We start from the raw sequence: 20,326 nt of genomic DNA on the forward strand, positions 1-20,326 counted from the left end.
CAGGGAAGTCCCCTCTTTCACTGCAAATTTAGGGCCCTTCCACCATCTGTGTGGGAAACTGTCATCTGGGAAGTTCTCTGAAATATCAGAAGCCTCTTGAAGTATACAAGGAACCTGGAAAATTTATCCTTTGATGTTCCACATTTGGGAACTACTTCTGAGAAGAACTGTATTCTCCCCGAATATGACAACCAGCTTTGATGAGTAAGCTTTAACTCCTGGTATCAATTTCACTGACATTAAAAAAGAATACAGTTGACCTTTCAACAACATGGGTTTGACCTGTAAGGTTTCACTTCTATGTGAATTTTTTTCAGCACTAAATAATACAGTGCTATGTGGTCTGAGGTTGATGGAATCTGAGGAAGGGTATATGGAGTAATCATGTGAACAGAAGGCTGAATATAAGTTGAATGCCCAGAGGATTGTCACCGTCAATGCCCTGGTGTTCAAGGGGCACCTGTACTGCCATATATATTTTTTTTCTCTGTCAAATAGATGGAGTCTCAACATACTGAGTAGAAACCAGGTGTTCATCTTTTTACTCTTGAAGAAACCCACTAGACATGCAGCTGCTGCTGCTGCTAAGTCGCTTCAATGTGTCCGACTCTGTGAGATCCCATAGATGACAGCCCCCCATCCCCAGGATTCTCCAGGCAAGAACAGTGGAGTGGGTTGCCATTTCCTTCTCCAATGCATGAAAGTGAAAAGCAAAAGTGAAGTCGCTCAGTCGCTTCCAACTCCTAGCGACCCCATGGACTGCGGCCTTCCAGGCTGCTCCATCCATGGGATTTTCTAGGCAAGAGTACTGGAGTGGCTTGCCATTGCCTTCTCCGACCACTAGGCACGGGGGGAGAATAAAAGCTTTGGCTCAAGCCCTTCATAATGGACACAATCCATATTTACCTGGAATAACTTTTTGTTTCTGTAAGGCTCACAGACCAGTTTTTCCATATTTCCACCAGCGACAAAAGTCAGCACCACGATGGTCATGACCATCCAAGAAAAGAAGAAACTGAATCCAACCCCACTGGAAAAACAAACAAACAGGAAAAAAGTTAATAATTCTGCAGGCAGTTATTCCCCGTTACCAGAACTTACTCATTCCACCTAGTCCACATATAAAAGGACCTGGGACGTCAGCTTTCAGCAGGTTAACCTCGGTTCAGCCTACCCAGGGATGCAGACAGGAAGTGCAAGGCGCATCTTAAGGGGATACTTGGCCCTGGGTCCCTGGCCTGCCTGCAGCCTGGCACTGTGGTGCAGATGTGGACCTGGGGTCACCCGAGGCTGTCCGGTGAGGAGGAGGCTATAAGTTGGTGTCTGTGGAAAATGCTGCCTGTCCTATCAGCAAACAAAAGACGCTACACCCGCGCCAACGATGAGCCCTGGGGGGCTCAGTATAGAAACAGGATGCCCCCCCCCCCAATAGCCACCACCCGCTGTAGCCATCCTGAAAGGACGCCCCCTGCAGGGACTCAGGAGGATAGCTGAGGCACTCGTCGCAGGGATGATGTCAGTGAGCCCAGACTATCTGGCTTTCTTTTCTTTTTTTTTGAGATGACTCTGTAGACACGCCGCCTGCCTTGTAAGATTTTATTTTTAAGTTGTAGAATGTTGGGCTAGTTTCAGGTGTACCACAGCAAAGTAAATCAGTTGCACCTACACATATGTCCACTGATTGGTTTTTTAGTTTCTTTTCCCATATAGCCCATTACAGAACACGGAGTCGAGTTCCCTGCGCTATACAGCAGGTTCTTATCAGGTATCTATTTTATATACCGTAGTGTATGCGTGCGTCCACCCCAGTCCCCCAGGTAATCCCACCTCCCTTTACTCCCCGGTAACCATACGTTCGTTTAGTCCATTCATGACTCTATTGCTGTTTCATAAGTGAAAGTTCATTTGCATCCTGTTTTGTTAAGAGTCCACACAGAAGCAACATCATATCACACACTGAGCGAAGTAACTCAGACCCAGAGAGACCAATCCCATGTGGTTTTCTTTAATTAGCACTCATCTTCTGAGGCTCAGAGGACCAGATCTTTGTCAGAAAAACTCCTCTGTGGCCTGGCTCCTCCCTCACCTCTTCAGAGAGGTTCCCTCAGAGCGACTTGAGAGGCTGTGTCCTGGCCTTAAGTCCTCAGTTTTGTCTGCCAACTACAGCGTAATTCTCAGCTTTTAGGGGGTGCATTTTTTTTTCAGTTGGCAGCAGGGAATGTACTCTGGGGAGTCTGAAAGGGGCAGATGTATTCAGATATTCAGAGGGATGCAGACAGAGAAGCGCTGTGAGGGACAGCCCAAGGTGGCAGGCAGGGGCATCCAGCGGGGAAGCCTGGAGGATCCCCAGAGGGAAGGCCACTGAAGGTCTTTAAACACTGGAGGAACACGCCAAGACTCCTCTCTGTAAAAACAAGCCCTCTTGGCTGCGTGTGAAGGGTGGATGGACAGGTGCCCACAGTGGAGGGTGTCAGGGAGCTGGCTCTTTCTGGCCCCAGATGGGGGCCTGTTGCAGCTGGGAGTGGTGGAGTGGAGTCAAGGGTGAAAGAGGGCTGAACCGGGAGGAAGATACAGGAGGATATGGTGAATACTCGTGCACTCGAAGGGAAGGGAAGGGAAGGGAACAGGAAGGGTGCACCAGGGCTCGTCAGCAGGGACAGGGAAAGGGGGAGAGGATGGACTTTTACAAGGTCCTGTTTTCCGGGAGACATGGTGGAGGAGATGCTGTGCAGATGCAGTTTGGTGTTTGGAGCACAGAGGCCTGGGTTACAGACCTACTTTAGGGAGTGAGTGGCTTAGAAATGATGACTGATCCTTGGGGCTGCAGGGGAAGGCAGGGGCCTGACTGGGCCTGGGGGGACCTCACCATTTGAGCAAGAAGTGGTAGAAAGACAGTCAGCAAAGGAGACCAAGGGGGAGGCTCAGGAGGGTGGGAAGGAAACCAGGAGGGTGTGAGGTCACTGGGAGTTAAGGCATGTTTACAGGAGGGGCAGCTGTTCCGTCACTGCTGTGACATTCGAGAAGGACTCAGAGAAGTTCACTGGACTGGAGACACAGAGGTCACTGCTGACGTGACAGTGACCGGCGAGGAACCACGGTGGCTTGGCCTGGGCAGCAGGCGGGAGACCAGGAAACGGGCATCAGACGCAGGTCTTCATTTCAAGACGTCTGTGCAGAGAGGTGAGTTAGAGGGGAGGATGGAGTGTCCATGGGGTTTCCTGTTTTCACTAAAGAGGGGAGAGCCCCGTGGTGTGGCAGATGGACGTTCACCACTGCACCCCACTCAGCCCCTACAGTGCTCCCTGGAGCCTCAGAAGACACAGGACCACAGAGAAGCCAGGACTCCTCCTTTCAGATCTTTTCACTCGGATCCTTCCGGGAGACAAGGACTCTTGCTTGGTTGGTAGAGAGACCGTGTTCTTGATTGGACAGTATCAACCACTTTCAAAGAGCAGGTGGTATTTTGGCTTGAAGCTGAACTAAACATACTCTTTCTCATTTCTACAAGCAAGTCAGTGATTAGAAGAAAGAAACAGCATTCTCCTAGTTTGATGAGTCCATGCAGTAGTTGACCAGATGTCTCAAAATATGCAGCATTCTGCCAAGCATAGCAAAGCAGGCCATGCTGAGGGGTGGGGTTCAACAGGACAAAAAAGAAACTGCAGACACCCCCAGGGTGCAGACCACCCAGGATGCATCTGACAGCAAGTAGGGGACCAGCCTTTCCCCTACTGCTGACACGGGGTCATAGGTTTACATGTGACTCTAACCCTTTAGGGATCCTTAACCTGAGACGTAAGTATTAAATCCACACTACAGTGGCTTTCAGCCTCCCATCAGTCTGTTCACGACTCTATTTTAATTTTTTGGAGCTAGATATCACATTTTTTTTTTTTTGCTTTCATTCCCCCCCAAAAGTAGAATAGACTTTTATGAAAGTTGAACCTTTTCAGAGCAATTTACTTCTTCCCTTCAATAATTAAAAAATGCATCAACAACACATAAATCCATATGAAAATATGACAAAATAGCCAAGTGATAGGATTATTAAATTCTGAACATTAAATTAATCTTCTGTCTGTAGCTGTGGACATTTAAACAAAAGGCTGGGCAAATACACTCTTCCTTGTTGACTTAATTCCTGAATTTTAGGCATGTGAGCAAGAAGGCTTTTCCATGGGTGGAACCCTGTCCAGCTTTATCCAGTTCTGGCAGACTTCCATGTCATTAGCTTTAAGGTTCTTTTTAAAACTTCACTTAAAAAACAAACAAACAAACCCAGAAATGAACCTAACAGAAAGACTCAAGACATGGAGAAAGAGCGGTGCTTGCTCAGGGAGCGGGTAGGGCAGGGAGAGGGATGGGCTGGGAGTTTGCAGTCAGCGGATACAAATTATGCCATTTAGGATGGATAAATAACAAGGTCCTACTGTATACACAGGGAACTATATTTAATATCTTGGAATAAACCATCACTGAATAGAATATAAAAAGGAATGTATACATGTGAGTCACTTCGCTGTACAGCAGAAATTAACGCACACTGTAAATCAACTATGCTTCAATAAAACAAAAACTGATGTGCCTGCATTCACGTGAATAAAGGCTTGTACTACAGTGAAGCCTGAAGCTTTACGCAAGTGGCCTTAACTTTACAGTCACAGCTCATAAGTAGCCAGATTATTATAGTGACCCAAAGTTTAAAAAAGCAAATTAATGCATGTCACTATAGATACAAGTAAAGAAACGGCTATGGTTTTGGTTCCCTATGGCCCAAAACACCTCGTCTAAATCTTAACCCTTCCCTGGAGCCTCATCACCACCATCCCCAACTCATTTCCAGGAGTTTATAGGAAAAGGGAATATCACACAGCTTCCCCTCTGGGGAGCATTCCGAGCTTTTACCCCTGGTCACTGGTTTACATTTCTGGCTCCACCTCCACGTCCATCCAGCACATGCCCCTCTGCTTTGTTATAAGCTAGTAAACGGTTTTCTTTACAAAGATAGGAACTTGGACACGAATCTGACTGAAACAGGGATAACAGCTCCAGTCTGCGTCACATTTAGCACCTGCTGGTACCTCACATCTGATCCCATCACTAATACAGGCGACCTGTCTAACTCCCACGGGTGCAGGCTCCTCAATCTCTGTTCTAAATCGAGTCTCTAGAGTTTCAGAGTGAACAGTGTCTGCTGTCAGATCAACCTTCAGAAAGTATCTGGTGAATGCACGGATTGGTAGACAGATTGACAGAGACAGATAGATAGATGCTGTTGTTCTTTAGTTGCTAAGTCACGCGTGAGTCTTTTTCGACCCTGTGTACCGTAGTCCGACAGGCTCCTCTGCTCATGGAACGTCCCAGGTAAGAATACTGGAGTGGATTACCATTTTCTTCTCCAGCGGATCTTCCCAACCCAGGGATCAAACCTGCATCTCCTGCTTTGGCAGGTGGAATCTTTACCACTGAGCCACCAGGGAAGCCCAGAGAGAGAGACAGATATGGGGGAAAATAGTGAGAATTAAGAAAGCACACTTGGAAATAATTTCCTGATAGCTGCTTTGTGGAGGAGCCTTCCATACACACATGAATATCCGTATAAACATGCACTTTAAGCTTGTCTCTCAAAGCGCCACTGACCTAGAGTTTCCTTGATTTTTATGCTTAATGGAATTTCCCAAACCAATGAAAGCATAATCACATCAGGTCTCCGCTGTCTGTCGCTGGAACCCAGAGTGCTTGGCCTGGAGGCCACCGGGTCCCTGTCACACCACGGTCCCCACCCTATGTTTCCACCCTTCACAGACCAAGGAAGGACCGAGACTCACACCATGAGAAGGAGGCCCCCGGTGTTCGAGACGCAGCCTCGTCTGGTTGGGGTGGCATTCTGGTCATAGCCCAACGTGCCACACAGCAAGCCCAGGAGGTAAAAAGTCAAGATGAGGGTCAGCAAGCAGCAGACGACCAAGCAAACCAGCCACCTGGGGGGGCAAGCACAGAGCAGGCACACGTGAGCAGTGATGTCATCGCAACACAAGAGTGCTGGACCCGGGCGGGAGGGGTCCACGCTACCCTTGGCAGTCAAACATCAGAGTCCTGCTCATTCCTCAGAGGGAGAGCACGCTGTGAGAAGACCCCTTTCCAGCCAGAGTCCTCCAACCCAACCAAGTCAACATTTATCCTGGTTTCAAAGAGCTCTCAAAGGTCATGGGATTATCGCTTCTTTCCCTTCGCTTTAATCCACCGGGCCCAGAAGCAGGGTTGACTCAGCCTCTCTGAGGCAACTGACATCCCCTTAAGGCTTTTCAGTTCTCTCAAGGTTCCTGAGGCTACAAGTGTGGATAATCAGGGTGTTAGAGAAAAGGGTAAATGATGGTTGGAATGCTGCATATTCAGAGAGTTATTGAGGGTGGACCCAGGACAAGCCAAGCTTAACACTGACTTACTTCCCCCACCAAACACAACCACAACCATGCCCCTTAAGGCTTTTCAGTTCTCTCAAGGTTCCTGAGGCTGCAAGTATTTATTATAAAGAGGATGAGATGCAGACAGATCATGACAGACAACAGATAAGAATTTGGGACTGGTTCCCCTGGTCTTTTATCTAAAATGTTTTGTGATTTTAGGAATACTAGGGATGGGGGGTGGGGAGTAACCTGTGTTCCTTACTGAGGCAGATACCCTCTACTTGATGAGTGCACTGAACATTTTAGAAATTTTCACATCAAGTGAGAACAGTGCATGCTCAATCGTGTCTGACTCTTTGTGACCCCATGGCTGTAGCCCGCCAGACTCCTCTGCCCATGGGATTCTCCAGGCAAAGATACTGGAGAGGCGTGCCATTTCCTACTCCAGGGGATCTTCCCGACCCAGGGATCCAACCTGTGTCTCCTGCATCTCCTGCAGTGGCAAGGCGATTCTTTACCACTAGCACCACCTGGGAAGCCCTTAGAATTTTAGGCCCATCCCAAATCAAATGCCTGCAGAACGGGGGTCTCAGCATTATGGGAGGTCTTGCGAGATGCTCAAGGATAAGGGATCCTCAGTTAGGTCTTGCTGGCATTCCTCGAATGTACAGCAACGCAGGAGCGTTCAAGGGTAGAAATACTTCCCAATCTTTAAAATGCTAAAAAACAAAGCATACACCCTGCAACAAAAGCTGTCACTGCAGTTTTTCATTCAGTTAAGAATAAACTCAATCATTATTAATAATGGGCTTCCCAGGTGGCACTAGCAGTAAAGAACCCGCCTGTCAATGCAGGAGACCTAAGCGAAGAGGGTTTGATCCCTCGGTTGGGAAGACCCCCTGGAGGAGGGCAAGGCCCCCACTCCAGTATTCCTGCCTGAAGAATCCCAAGGACAGCCACCTGCACCTACTCTGTGACGTTTTGTGCCAGATCCTGAGGATACAAGTTTAAATAAGCCATGGAATCTGGCCTCAGGGATCTTTTACTGTTAATGCATGCCTCATCTACTTTGTTAAATTTCTTTTTAAAATAAGCTATAGTCTCAGGGTGCGGGAGGAGGAAGGGAAGGGAGCTGGTACGTAGACAGATCATGGCACCGTTCCTCCCATCTGTACCACTCTGACTTCGAATGAGATTTCAAGTCCACTGGGAAAGGGTCTGTCTTATGTTTGTTTGTAAACTGTCTGCCTACAATGGGGGAGATCCGGGTTCAATCCTTCGGTTGGGAAGATCCCCTGGAGGAGGAAATGGCAACCCCCTCCAGTATTCTTGCCTGGAAAATCCCATGGACGGAGGAGCCTGGTGGGCTGTAGTCCATGGGGTTGCAAAGAGCCAGACACGACTGAGGGACTTCACTTTCTATTCTTTGTTCTGACACCTACTGGGGTGGCCAAGCCACATGGTAGGAAAAGGCGGGCTGATACACAGCGATAACTAAGGGCATAGTCAGGTGGGAGTTGAAAACCCACCTTCGCCACGTTGTCCTCAGTCTTCCCTCAGGGAGGGAACTCACTTCACCTCCCTGAGTCTCAACAAAACAGGGTTATAAACACAACACAACCCAGGGGGCTTCTGTGAGATGCCATATGGAGAGCTCCTGGTGGGCACACTGCGACTCTTCCCTAAAGGCTAGCAAGCACTGTTATTGTCTCACTATTTATCTTGTGCTCCTGCATAATAAATATTCCACGTAGGGATGGCGGTCTCTGGAGTCTCCTGGGTTTGGGCAGCTGTAAGAGTTCCAGGAGTGGTCGTGGGGCTGAGCCTTTCAGAGCAGAGATCCCGTCTTACTTCTCATGTGATCCTGGAGATCCCGTGAGTCTCTCCTGTCCTGTCCTCCCCTCAAGCTCTTGTCTGAGATATGCCCACCAGCATCTCCCAGGACCACATCCTACCATTAGCATTTTTCTAAAGGACAAAGAGCTGGGATCCACAGCAGCTTCAGACAATCCGCTGGTTTCAAGGATGCTCTTTCCATAAGAACCAGCCTCTATGTATTTACTTTATATATGCATAAAGAAAAAAATATTGTCTGAATGCTCTAATTTCTTTTAAATTTTAAAATCCTGTTACATACCTTAGATAATTATAACCAACACTCTGTAAGCCATCAAAATTGCAAATAATTGACTATTTGGTTCAAGAACTTCCAGTCTTTAATAGTGATGGAATTCCAGTTGAGCTGTTTCAAATACTGAAAGATGATGCTGTGAAAGTGCTGCACTCAATATGCCAGCAAATTTGGAAAACTCAGCAGTGGCCACAGGACTGGAAAAGGTCAGTTTTCATTCCAATCCCAAAGAAAGGCAATACAAAGAATGCTCAAACGACCACACAATTGCACTCATCTCACATGCTAGTAAAGTAATGTTCAAAATTCTCCAAGCCAAACTTCAGCAAGACATGAACCATGAACTCCCTGATATTCAAGCTGGTTTTAGAAAAGGCAGAGGAACCAGAGATCAAATTGCCAACACCCGCTGGATCATGGAAAAAGCAAGAGAGTTCCAGAAAAACATCTTTTTCTGCTTTCTTGACTATGCCAAAGCCTTTGACTGTGTGGGTCACAATAAACTGGAAAATTCTGAAAGAGATGGGCATACCAGACCACCTAACCTGCCTCTTGAGAAATCTGTATGCAGGTCAGGAAGCAGCAGTTAGAACTGGACATGGAACAACAGACTGGTTCCAAATAGGAAAAGGAGTGCGTCAAGGCTGTATATTGTCACCCTGCTTATTTAACATACATGCAGAGTACATCATGAGAAACGCTGGACTGGAAGAAACACAAGCTGGAATCAAGATTGCCGGGAGAAATATCAATAACCTCAGATATGCAGATGACACCACCCTTATGGAAGAAAGTGAAGAGGAACTAAAAAGCCTCTTGATGAAAGTGAAAGAGGAGAGTGAAAAAGTTGGCTTAAAGCTCAGCATTCAGAAAACGAAGATCATGGCATCTGGTCCCATCACTTCATGGGAAATAGATGGGGAAACAGTAGAAACAGTGTCAGACTTTATTTTTTTGGGCTCCAAAATCACTGTAGAGGGTGACTGCAGCCATGAAATTAAAAGACGCTTGCTCCTTGGAAGAAAAGTTATGACCAACCTAGATAGTATATTCAAAAGCAGAGACATTACTTTGCCGACTAAGGTCCATCTAGTCAAGGCTATGGTTTTCCCTGTGGTCATGTATGGATGTGAAAGTTGGACTGTGAAGAAGGCTGAGCGCCAAAGAATTGATGTATTTGAACTGTGGTGTTGGAGAAGACTCTTGAGGGTCCCTTGGACTGCAAGGAGATCCAACCAGTCCATTCGGAAGGAGATCAACCCTGGGATTTCTTTGGAAGGAATGATGCTAAAGCTGAAGCTCCAGTACTTTGGCCACCTCATGTGAAGGGTTGACTCATTGGAAACGACTCTGATGCTGGGAGGGATTGGGGGCAGGAGGAGAAGGGGATGACCCAGGATGAGATGGCTGGATAGCATCACAGACTCGATGGACGTGAGTCTGGGTGAACTCCGGGAGATGGTGATGGACAGGGAGGCCTGGTGTGCTGCGATTCATGGGGTCGCAAAGAGTCGGACATGAATGAGCGACTGAACTGAACTGAAATGAACTGATTCACACACATACATATATACATACACATATGTAATGCTTCATGAATTTTCATGTCATCCTTTCACAGTGGCCATGCTAGTCTTCTTTGCATGGCTTCAATTTTAGTATACATGCTGCTGAAGTGAACAACTTTTTAAATGAACTTAAACTAGGGTGAACACATATCACCTTATGGCCTCTTTGTACAATTTGCTGTCTTAAGATTATCCTGGTTATATCGCCAGATTTTCACCCCACTCCCCAGCAAGTTCCACGCTCGTAGTAGAAAAGCTCAAAGAAGGCACTGACCTGTATGAATCGCATTCTTCCATAGTGGGTAAATAGTGGAGGATATAATCTTCAGAGTTATTAATGTAATGGACGAAACTCGACAGTGTCTTCTGAATAGGAATCTTTGTGCTTATATTCTTGACATCAGATTGAATGGAATTCAAGGTCTTTTTAAACTCTGAAAACAAAGACGCCTCAGTTATGCGTTTTCATAGAGGAGACAAGACATTTAGTTTTGGAACTTAATTGAAAAGCTTGAACCACTTTTAGCTCCTCCCATGTTATGCAGATGTTTAAAATATGAGAAGATTCTACAAGCAGCATGAATGCAGCCAAGTCTATTGAAAAGCAACTGTTTAACAAAAGAGCAAGCTATGAGAACTGACTTAAATGACATGGTGTGAAATCAAGCCAGAGTTTTCTTCTACTTATTTCACTGAAAAAAAGAAAAGCAAAAGGACCAAGTGACTAAACTGTACTGTGTGCCTACAGCAGATAAGGCATTTGTACATATGTTAACTCATTTCTCATTCCCAATTCACTAACAGGGATGCTGGGCTCATAGGGGTTAAATCACTTGACCATATGTCTGTTTTTCAGAAAGTACTAGAAATGTGATTAAAAACTCAGGTTCACCTACCTGTAAAGCTTCTGTTAAATGATTTTGAAAAAGAAAAACAACTATTTAATAATATAAGAATCCCTCCATCTACAAAATAGCACTGAGGAACACAGTAATTTTCCAGGAACAATTTTTTGAACACATGACGTCAAGTGACATTTCTGTTAAAATTGTATTTGATTCATACAAACTGAATCTTGCTAAAGTCTACCTGTGTCTCCTACATGCAAAAAGCAGTACTATTCCCAGTGGTCAGTTTCTATTAACATGCATCCTAATCTCTCAGGGAGGTTATGTTACATCTTTCTGGAATGTGTGTAATCATCAGGGCAGGTCCTGGGATCAAAGTCAGCAGGGGTGGGGACCGTGACCATTCACTAAGACCTGAAGGGGGCCTCATCCACAGTGATTCTTGATGGGGGACATCCCAGAAACATACTCATTGGTCAAGGTCTGCTGATTCTGAAAGGCAGACACATGTCTCTGCAGCAGCGGAACCAAGACTGGCAGGTCTCAGGATGCGATCCAGGGCTCCTGGTGAACTTCTGGGAGCTGGGAGCACCATCCGAAAGGAAATGACGTCACACTGGTGGAAATTTTTTGTTTGAAATTGTGTGGTTCACCTCCGTGTGAATCTTCAGGAGCTCCTAGGAGTCAGAGTGGGTGGACGTCTTGTCCACATGACTCATGCCTAGAAACCCCAGGACCCTCCATCCGGAGACTCTGTAGGTCTCTTTTTTAAATTAATTAATGTGTTTATTTTTGATTGTCCTGGCTCTTCGTTGCTTTGCGAGGGCTTCCTCCAGTTGAACGGGGGCTACTCTTCACCGAGGTCTGCAGGCTTCTCGTCACGGTGGCGTCTCTTGTGCAGAGCACAAGGCGCACAGGCTTCAGCCGCTGCAGCATTCAGGCTCAGTAACTGTGGCTCTCAAGCCCCAGAGCACTCCAGTTTTCAGGCTCTTGCAGGATCAGGGCTTGAACCCATGACCCCGACACTGGCAGGCAGATTGTTAACCACTACACCACCAGGGAAGTCCTCCAGGTCTCTTTGTTCACCCTGAGATTTCTGGGGGTTGTTACACATGGCATCCAACCAGTCCATCCTAAAGGAGATCAGTCCTGGGTATTCACTGGAAGGACTGATGTTGAAGCTGAAGCTCCATTACTTTGGCCACTGATGTGAAGAGCTGACTCATTGGAAAAGACCCTGATGCTGGGAAAGATTGAAGGCAGGAGGAGAAGGGGACGACAGAGGATGAGATGGTTGGATGGCATCACTGACTCAATGGACATGGATTTGGCTGGACTCCGGGAGTTGGTGATGGACAGGGAGGCCTGGCATGCTGCAATTCGTGGGGTCGCAAAGAGTCAGACATGACTGAGCAACTGAACTGAACTGAACACGTGGCATATAGATACCCCCTCTCCTAAGCGCAGTTTCCTCGTCTCCGAATCGGGCCCCTTCCACTTCTCCACTGTGTTCCTCCCCACACTCCGCAGCCTTGGTGACTCTGTACAGAGCTGCCGCCCTCTCGACAAATACCTTCTTCCAGCTTCAGTTCGGACATTGCTTCCTCCGGGAAGCCTTCCACTATTCTCTCCGGCCACTGGATCCCTTGCACACACCTCACTAGGTTCCCAGAGGGTGGTAAAAGCCAGCTGTAGGGTTCATGCCCAGCTGTAGGGTACACAGGGGTCATGCCTCCCTTACCTCCCATCCCCAGAACCCAGCAGCAGCGGGCACACAGCAGGCAATCATGGGTACTACAGGTTGTTTGGGAAGGACACGAAAACCCTCACTTGTCTTCAACCTGGGGGGCGGCAGGGGGCGCTCGCTCAGACTCAAGAAAACTCTGGCTCGTGTTCAGGTGATGGCAGTGTGTACACCCGGCCTCGCGCATACAAACTGCACGCCTTGCTTGGCCAGACTTACAAGGGAGGGTGGCACGTATTGGCAGAGGAGGTCCAGGAAGAAGAAACAAAGAGAGTAAACACAGAGATTAGTAAGCAAGTGGCTCTCAGATGTACAGTGTGGGTTATCCCTCAGATGCTGGCATAGGAAAGCCAGAACTCTGTCTTGAATAGGTCAGTATTTTAAACAGAAGGGAATCTTAAACAGAAGGGAAACCAGAGAACACCCAAAGCACTATGCAGTAGGAGAAAATCCTTTTTACTCAAAGTCTTAATGGGTTGAAAAAGCAGTATTAGGGGGGAAAAAAAAAATACCTCCAACACAGCATTTTAAAACCACTCCATCAACAGGCCTTCCCTGGTGGCTCAGCTGGGAAAGAACCCGCGTGCAATGCAGGAGACCTGGGTTTGATCCCTGGGTTGGGAAGATCCCCTGGAGTAAAGGAAAGGCTACCCACTCCAATATTCTGGCCTGGAGAATTCCCTAGATAGTATAGTCCATGGGGTTGCAAAGAGTCGGACACGATGGAGCGACTTTCACTTCACCATCAACAGATAAAAAGAAGCACTAAGAAGATGATTTAAAGAAAGAGAGCGGATAGCCTTACACAGCTTCAGAGATGTGTCCCCTTAGCAGACAGCCCAGGGCACTCCACACTCTTGCACAAAGAATTGTTTATACTGTGTCCTTTCTCTGTACTTCACCCTAGATATGACCACCTGAATTCCACCTGTGACTTGGTTGCTTGAGATCAGTGGGATTCTCTTGACATCACTTCTGCCTCTCCAAAAGGGTAAGCACCTTAAGACCCTAGGGCAGCATGACGTCAGCCTCTCTAGGGCAGCATGACGTCAGCCTCAGAAGCAGACCAATGTTTTCCTAAAGAGACAAAATAAGTCCCTAGACAGAGCGTTCCTTTAAAAAAAATCAATTTTAAGCTCTTTTAGGAAATACATTTACAGTGAAAACAACCCAGATCTGACCTTCCAGATCATAAGCTATGCCTGTTGTTGGCCCTTAACAGCGTCTGCCAGGTTATCATCACAGTCTGACCCTCAGCCCTGCAGCTTCCAGCCATAGGAGGATGTTAATCTGTGGCTAAGTATTATTTTTTTTAATTGATATCATTTGGTGAAGGTAGCATTACTGAAATACTTATTATTTAGTTTTGTAGTTCGGGGTTTTAGTGAGAAAATATATTTTTTTTAAAGAGGGAAAAAGAACAATTCTTAATAATGCATTTCTTTGTGCTAACCAGCCAACTCTTAACAAGGAGACACAATTACTTCTAACTGGCAATCTCACCTGTTATGAAGTCCCTGGTTTGATTTTGCACTTCCTCAGGTATGTTAGAAAGAGATTCATTGGCCTAAAGAAGGTTCAAATAAAATCATTATACAGAGTAAGTAGAAGAGCATTTCATAGCATTCATGTTCAGCTTAGAATGGAACAGAGAAGCAAAATCCAACCTTTATCTTAAGGATCACGACATGGTCATTAAAAGTCTAAAGAAAAATATTCCCCTTTAGAGAGGACTTGCTTTAATTCATATCCATGAAAAGTTTTTAATTTTCAGTTCATGTTAAATGTTTCCATGTATTTATCCCAGCGTTTCTCAGCTGGGGGCAACTTTGTCCCCCAGGAGATACCTGGCAATGTCTGGAGATGTTCTGGTTATCACAACTGATAATGTCCTTGCCATTGTCGGGCATCAGCCAGGGAAGCTAATACATATTCCACAGTGCACTGGACCAGTCAAAGTGCCCTGCAGTTAAGAAACCCTGATCTGTACAGTGTACCACATGTAGCTATGAAGTGAAACTCTAAAAACAGAATCTTATTTTCCAAAGCAATTGCATGATAAAATTGGAGATCTAGTCTCAGGGAGAACTATAATGTCCTAAAACACAACTTAGAAAGAATACAGACTGTAGTGAGGCTCAAATGAAAATCAAAGCAGCCATGCCACGCTCTCACTCTTGGGCTAAATCCATGAAAGGACAATGTCATTATTTCCAAGCAACTTACCTAAAGAGCCAGACTTCAGTCTAGAAGGGGTTTAATTTGTGTTCCTTAACTGTCTGCTGGTGTATTTAGACATCTGTTAGGGAACACTGTAATGATTACCACCTCTTACGAACTGAATGTCTGTCCCCCTGGAATGTATATGTTGAAATCTTGACCCCCAAAGTGATGGAATTAGGAGGTGGGGTCTTTGGGACGTGATTATCTCATGAGGGTGGAGCCTCCATGAACGGGATTAGTGCCCTGTTAAAGGGGACCCTCGGAGAAGGCAATGGCACCCCATTCCAGCACTCTTGCCTGGAAAATCCCATGGACGGAGGAGCCTGGTGGGCCGCAGTCCATGGGGTCACTAAGAGTTGGACATGACTGAGCGACTTTACTTTCACTTTTCACTTTCACACACTAGAGAAGGAAACGGCAACCCACTCCAGTGTTCTTGCCTGGAGAATCCCAGGGACGGGGGAGCCTCATGGGCTGCCATCCGTGGGGTCGCACAGAGTCGGACATGACTGAAGCGACTTAGCAGCAGCAGCAAAGGGGACCCCAGAGAACTCTCTCTACTTATCGAGGATACAATGTGAAAACCTAGAAGAGGTCTCCCTTATCTGAACCCAACCAGGCTGGCACCCTTATCTTTGACCTTTAGCCACAAGAACTGGTCAGAAATACACTTCCATTGTTTATAAACCATCCGGTCTATGATATTCTCTTATAGAAGTCTAGGCTTCTCAAGTGGCTCACTGATAAAGAACCCGCCTGCCAACGCAGGACATATAAGAGACATGGGTTCCATTCCTGGGTCAGGAAGATCGCCAGGAGAAGGAAATGGCAACTCCAGTATTCCTGCCTGGGATATCCCTAGGACAGAGGAGCCTGGCATGCTGCAGTCCATGGGGTGGGACAAAGTCGGACATGACTTAGTGACTCAACAACAACAATCTAAGTTACAAACTTTATAAGATTTGTGGTGACAATAAGTTCCCACTTTAGCTTAGCAACACTGATGCCATAAAAAGGAAGTTCATGACTTGCGTTTCCTCAAAAGCAGCTAAGCCACCCAGCACACTGGTACTTGCAGTGGCTTTGGTACACCTGACCTCTACATTTATCTGTGTTTGGACTTTGGGAGGTCAACCATCACAAGAGGTTTAATGTCTAGAAAAGGATTTACAGATCTTCTGATTCCATTCCTTCATTTAACAAATAGGATGACGTCAGCATGCAGAGATCGAGAGTTTCTAACGACTTGTCTAAGGGGACACTTACTTCGTTAGCACATGTAGATGAGTGTTGATAGATAGCTGATGACTTCTTTTATGTTCATGCTTTAAAGGATGGAGTTGAGAATAAAGCTATTCTCTCCCTCTTCAGCTCTTGGGGAAATTCCAGTATTCTGGACCAAGGTGGTCCCTGTCATTTTTTAGGGTTTAAAGTCTTGTGGGACAACCAAGACAGGAAAGCAATAGTCACTGTGATGAGGAGCTTAACAAAGAATATTTGCGATGCTCTAAGAGTGTATTAAAAAAGGGTTCTGATCTGGTCAAGATGCCCAGGAAAGGCCTCATTAAGAAGGTGAAATATAAAACTTCAGGTAGCTACTAGGAGCCCAAGAAGCTGGGCAAAGGACAGGGAGAAGAAAGGAAAATGCCAGGCAGAGCACAGAGTCTGCACATGAGCAGAAGTGAGGAGGGGCACCACACGGCTGCCTCCCTGACAGAGTGTGAGAGCGCCTTGAGTGAGAACCAGCACAACGTCCGCCATGACACCCATCCGGTCCTGGAGAACAATATCCATCACCCTTCTTGGCAACTCGGCTCCAGAATGTCTCTGCTTTGTCGCCGTTACCTAGTTCCTTATGCACTACTCTAGTCTTGAAAATCATCTAAAATAAGCTGCTGTGTGTTTTTTTCTTTCTCTAAAGACCATACCTTTTGGACCAGGCTGGACAAATCTGTTTGAAGAAGTCCATCAAGCTGAGTAATGTGTCCATCCAAAGATGGGAGCTGAAATTTTATAAAACAAAGTATAAGGCCAGGTGGTTACCCCACACCCCCAATTCTTTGTCATAAGCAAGGGATCTTCTTAAATTCAACTCCTGAGACATCTATATTATAAAGGGTGTGACCTACATTTCTTCTGAACAACAGCATATTGATGGAGGAAAACCACTGGCTCAGAATAGACCCTACAAGTACTGATTTTACATGTTTGGAGGTCTCCCATAGCAGTCAGCTCAAAGTGAGGGCAAGAAATTTAACACAGATTGAATACATGTGACCTCACATGTGACTGAATACCGGGACTAAACATTATTGAATAGAGTTGTCAACAGCTTCTTGAAAAATAGCCTTATAAAGAGAATCCCTGGTGGGTCTGTGGTGGAGAATCCACCTGCCAGTGCAGGAGACGTGAGCTTGATCCTGGGTCGGGAAGACACCCTGGAGAAGAAAATGGCAACCCACTCCAGTGTTCTTGCCTGGGAAATCCCATGGAGAGGAGCCTGGCAGGCTACAGTCAATGGGGTTGCAAGAGGTGGATATGGCTTAGCAGTGAAACCACAACAGTCTTCAAAAATGTCAGTGTCACCAAAGAAAGACTGAGAAACTGTTCCAGGTTAAAGGAACCAAAGACACATGACAATTAAAGACAGCGTGTACCCCAGACCAGACCTTGCACTGGGAAAGAGAAATCAATTTTCAAGCGCAATTTTTTTAGAAAAATCAGCAAATTTTGATATAAATTTTGGTGGTATTGGATCAGTATTATGTTACCTTAATTTTGGTAGTCATAATCATTATGTAAAGTTAGGAAACACATCAAAATATTTAAGGGTAAAAAAGCATGATGCCTACATCTTTCCTCTAAATGAGAAAAGAGCAGAATGCGTAGTATTGTACCCATATAGATGATAGTATAAACAGATGATAGGTACATAGATAAATGGATAAAATAGTATAATTAAACAAATGGAGCAAAGTGTTGACAACTGGTGAATCTAGGTAAAAAAAATGTAGGCAGAGAAACTGGTACCATCGTTACAAATTCTCCGCATGTTTTTTTAAAGCACATCACAATTAAAAGTTACTCCCCAAAGGACTCAATTTCAAAGAATTTAGATGCAAGTATACATCCTACATATTGCTGTTCTATGACAACAAAAGTCATTGTAGTAGATTCAACACAGATATTGAATGTTAAGTGTTTGAATAAAACTGATTCACGAAATGTGAGAGTGAGAAAAATCTATATTAAAACATCGTTTTATGTAAGTGTGATGTGTACATATCACTGGGCTTCCCAATGGCTCAGTGCTACAGAGGCCACCTGCTAACACAGGAGATGCGTGTTCGATCCCTGGGACAAGAAGATCACCTGGAGGAGGAAATGGCAACCCACTCCAGTATTCTTGTCTGGAGAATCCCATGGACAGAGGAGCCTGGTGGGCTACAGTCCATGGGATCACAAAGAGTCAGACAAGACTTAATGACTGAGCAGGCATACGGGTACATATCACTATACTGAAACATTAAAAATATAAGTACTCATGATTATTTTATCTACATCCCAGAATTCTGTATTTTCAAGTTGCTCCAAAGCCTTTCTTTTCCTAATCTTTTTGGGATTGTGAGATATTACCTTATATTTTGGTATCTGTGGTTAACATACTAGGCCTATCATTTAAAAGCACATTTTAATTTTTAAAGGTCTGCAAAAAGGCATTCTGCTTCCTTTTTCATTTTTAAAGCTGAATTCATCACAGATACATTGGCCCCAATGCAGAGAGGGAAGGGGGAGAGACAGTACCAGGATTGGGAATGAAGAGGTACAGAGCACTGTGGATAAAACGAGTTACAGGATCCACTGTGCAACACAGGGAATATAGCCAGTATTTTTAAAAACATACACACTGAAATTGTCAAAGTAAAATAAACAGAGAAAGAAGAATGGTGGGGAGATGAATTCATTCTGAGGGTGGTGGTGCGCGCTCAGTCGTTTCTGGCCCTTGGTGACCCCACAGACTGTAGCCCACCAGGCTCCTCTGTCCAAGGGATTCTCCAGGCAGGAATACTGGAGTGGGTTGCCGTGCCCTCCTCCAGGGGATCTTCCCCACCCCAGGATGCGTCTCTTGGGTGCTGCACTTTGGCAGGTGGATTCTTGACCACTGGCGCCACCTTGGCAGCTCATTCATCCTGATACGTTTCAAGCAACGAATGGCGGAGAACTCTCAGGGAGCATTTCCCATCCTCCCTTCTCTCCAGCTGCAGCCATTCCCACGTGGTGGCCACAGCACCAGGAAGGCTGACAGAGATCCCTCCTCCCCCCGGCCACCAGTCTCCGGGTGGGTGAACCACACTGAACCCTCCCCAGCCGTCCCAGTGACACCGCCCTGGAGCAGGACTGCCCTCTCCTCACGTGATCAAAATTGGCACTGTCATCCAGGACGCTCAGAGACTTCCTGATGCTGTTGCACGTGGGCGCCACTGCAGGTAAGGAGCACTGGGGATCCGTGAGCGTTTGCTCCATGCTCGTTTTCACATCTCTCAGGCTGGTGCGAAGATACGCAGATGAATGCTTCATGTCCGTTAAGACAGTGTTCACTTGGACCAGGGTATCTCTGTTAGTTTTCATGTCTGTTAGGAACACAGCCCGCTTCAGAACAGAGGCACCTGCTGGGCTGACCAGTGGGGGATAAAAATCCCTTCCCATCTACAAAAGGACCTTAAAGAAATTTGAGATCAACTTGCAAAAATGACACTGGAAGGCACCCAGGAGAGCCCGCTATGATGGGCAGACTGACAGGGGAATACGGGGATACTGTGGCCCCATCTGCCTCTGCCAGCGATTCCAGCCGGCTAAGTTCCCCCACCTGGGGGCTCTTTCAGACTCACAGGGTGAATATCAACCTAGGAATGGGACTGGGACTCATGGGCACAGCATTACATGGCTGGCGTTGGAGCAGCAGCCACAAGAAAAGGTGTCTCCACCCTAGCCTTGCCCAGCCTTGAGGAGGTCAGCCCAGACACCACCAGTCCCGGGTAGCTTTAATTCACAGGAAACCTGATGACACCCAGACAGATCTTAGCGATGGATATTTAAAAAGCTGGAAGTAGACACAGCAAGAGATCACAGATTTGGTCCCTTATCTGCCGAATCTAAAAAGACATGATACAAATAAACTGACTGACAAAACAGAAACAGACTCACAGACGCAGAGAAAGACTTCATGGTTAACAGACTCACAGGCATAGAGAATGAACTTATGGTTGCCGAGGGCGGAAGGAGGAGAAGGAAATGGCAACCCACTCCAGCATTCTTGCCTAGAGAATCCTGCAGACAGAGGAGCCTGGGGGCTGCTGTCCACAGGGTCGCAGAGAGTTGGACACGGCTGAAGCGACTTAGCAGCA

At 46.3% G+C, this 20,326-nt stretch overlaps 1 protein-coding gene and 1 non-coding gene across 2 annotated transcripts in view; both read right to left on the minus strand.

Annotated features, from left to right (window-relative positions):
* The window catches only part of PROM1 (prominin 1), a 117,960-nt gene that overhangs the window by 22,938 nt on the left and 74,696 nt on the right, over positions 1–20,326 (minus strand). Inside the window, exons 8-13 of the mRNA XM_068975453.1 lie at positions 19,335–19,552; positions 16,850–16,924; positions 14,202–14,265; positions 10,381–10,540; positions 5,829–5,981; positions 907–1,030 (exon numbers count right to left, since the gene is read on the minus strand). Of these exons, the coding sequence (XP_068831554.1) occupies positions 907–1,030; positions 5,829–5,981; positions 10,381–10,540; positions 14,202–14,265; positions 16,850–16,924; positions 19,335–19,552 (794 nt within the window). The remainder of the gene's footprint in view (positions 1–906; positions 1,031–5,828; positions 5,982–10,380; positions 10,541–14,201; positions 14,266–16,849; positions 16,925–19,334; positions 19,553–20,326) is intronic.
* On the minus strand, positions 10,115–10,221 carry LOC138082514 (U6 spliceosomal RNA). Its single transcript, XR_011145139.1, has one exon. It is a non-coding gene; the product is annotated as a U6 spliceosomal RNA (small nuclear RNA).

Source organism: Capricornis sumatraensis, chromosome 7 (genome assembly GCF_032405125.1).
Source record: "Capricornis sumatraensis isolate serow.1 chromosome 7, serow.2, whole genome shotgun sequence".
Taxonomy (NCBI): domain Eukaryota; kingdom Metazoa; phylum Chordata; class Mammalia; order Artiodactyla; family Bovidae; genus Capricornis; species Capricornis sumatraensis.